The sequence below is a fragment of the Myotis brandtii genome, unplaced genomic scaffold (genome assembly GCF_000412655.1).
Source record: "Myotis brandtii unplaced genomic scaffold, ASM41265v1 scaffold975, whole genome shotgun sequence".
Classification (NCBI taxonomy): Eukaryota; Metazoa; Chordata; class Mammalia; order Chiroptera; family Vespertilionidae; genus Myotis; species Myotis brandtii.
The window spans coordinates 426,068-426,827 of NW_005372049.1; the positions used below are offsets into that span (position 1 = coordinate 426,068).

At 61.1% G+C, this 760-nt stretch overlaps 1 protein-coding gene across 1 annotated transcript in view; it reads left to right on the plus strand.

The window, feature by feature from the left end:
* Positions 1-760, plus strand: part of NAV1 (neuron navigator 1) — a gene marked incomplete at its 5' end in the record, with an annotated part of 68,855 nt that overhangs the window by 57,073 nt on the left and 11,022 nt on the right. The window contains 2 exons of the mRNA XM_014533393.1: positions 54-90; positions 563-755. Of these exons, the coding sequence (XP_014388879.1) occupies positions 54-90; positions 563-755 (230 nt within the window). The remainder of the gene's footprint in view (positions 1-53; positions 91-562; positions 756-760) is intronic.

Consider the following 760-nt stretch of genomic DNA (forward strand, 5'->3'; position numbering starts at 1 on the left):
CAGACCTCTTCCCGGGCCCCTCAGACCCACCGGGGGCCCCTCCCTGGCACCGCTGACCACCAGCCACGCTCTCAGTTACCCAGTAACTGTGTCCTCATCCGAGGACGTTTCCCCATTGATTCTCAGAGAGAGAGTAGAAGGGAGAGGGAGAGACGGAGAGAAACATCGATGTGAGAGGGACACATGGATTGGCTGCCTCGTGCACGCGCCCGGACCAGGGCTGGGGAACCCGCAACCCAGGGACGTGCCCTTGACCGGAATCGAACCCGGGACCGTTTGGTCCGCAGGCCGACGCTCTATCTACTGAGCCACACCGGCTAGGGTTCATTTTTATTTTTTAAATATATTTTTATGGATTTGAGAGAGGAAGCAAGAGGGAGAGAGAGATAGAAACATCGGTGATGGGAGAGAATCATGGACCGGCTGCCTCCTGCACGTCCCCCACTCCTGCAACCCGGGCCTGTGCCCTGACCGGGAATCGAACCCTGACCTCCCGGTTCATATGTCGACGCTCAACCCCTGAGCCACGCCGACCAGACTGACGCTCGCTCACTTCTTGCAGGGGCCCCGTGCACACGGCCCCCCACCCCAGGCTGTTCCTCGCCGGCGAGGAGGAGGAGCCGGAGAAGAAGGAGGTGTCGGAGCTGCGCTCGGAGCTGTGGGAGAAGGAGATGAAGCTGACGGACATCCGCCTGGAGGCCCTGAACTCCGCCCACCAGCTGGACCAGCTCCGGGAGACCATGCACAACATGCAGGTCAG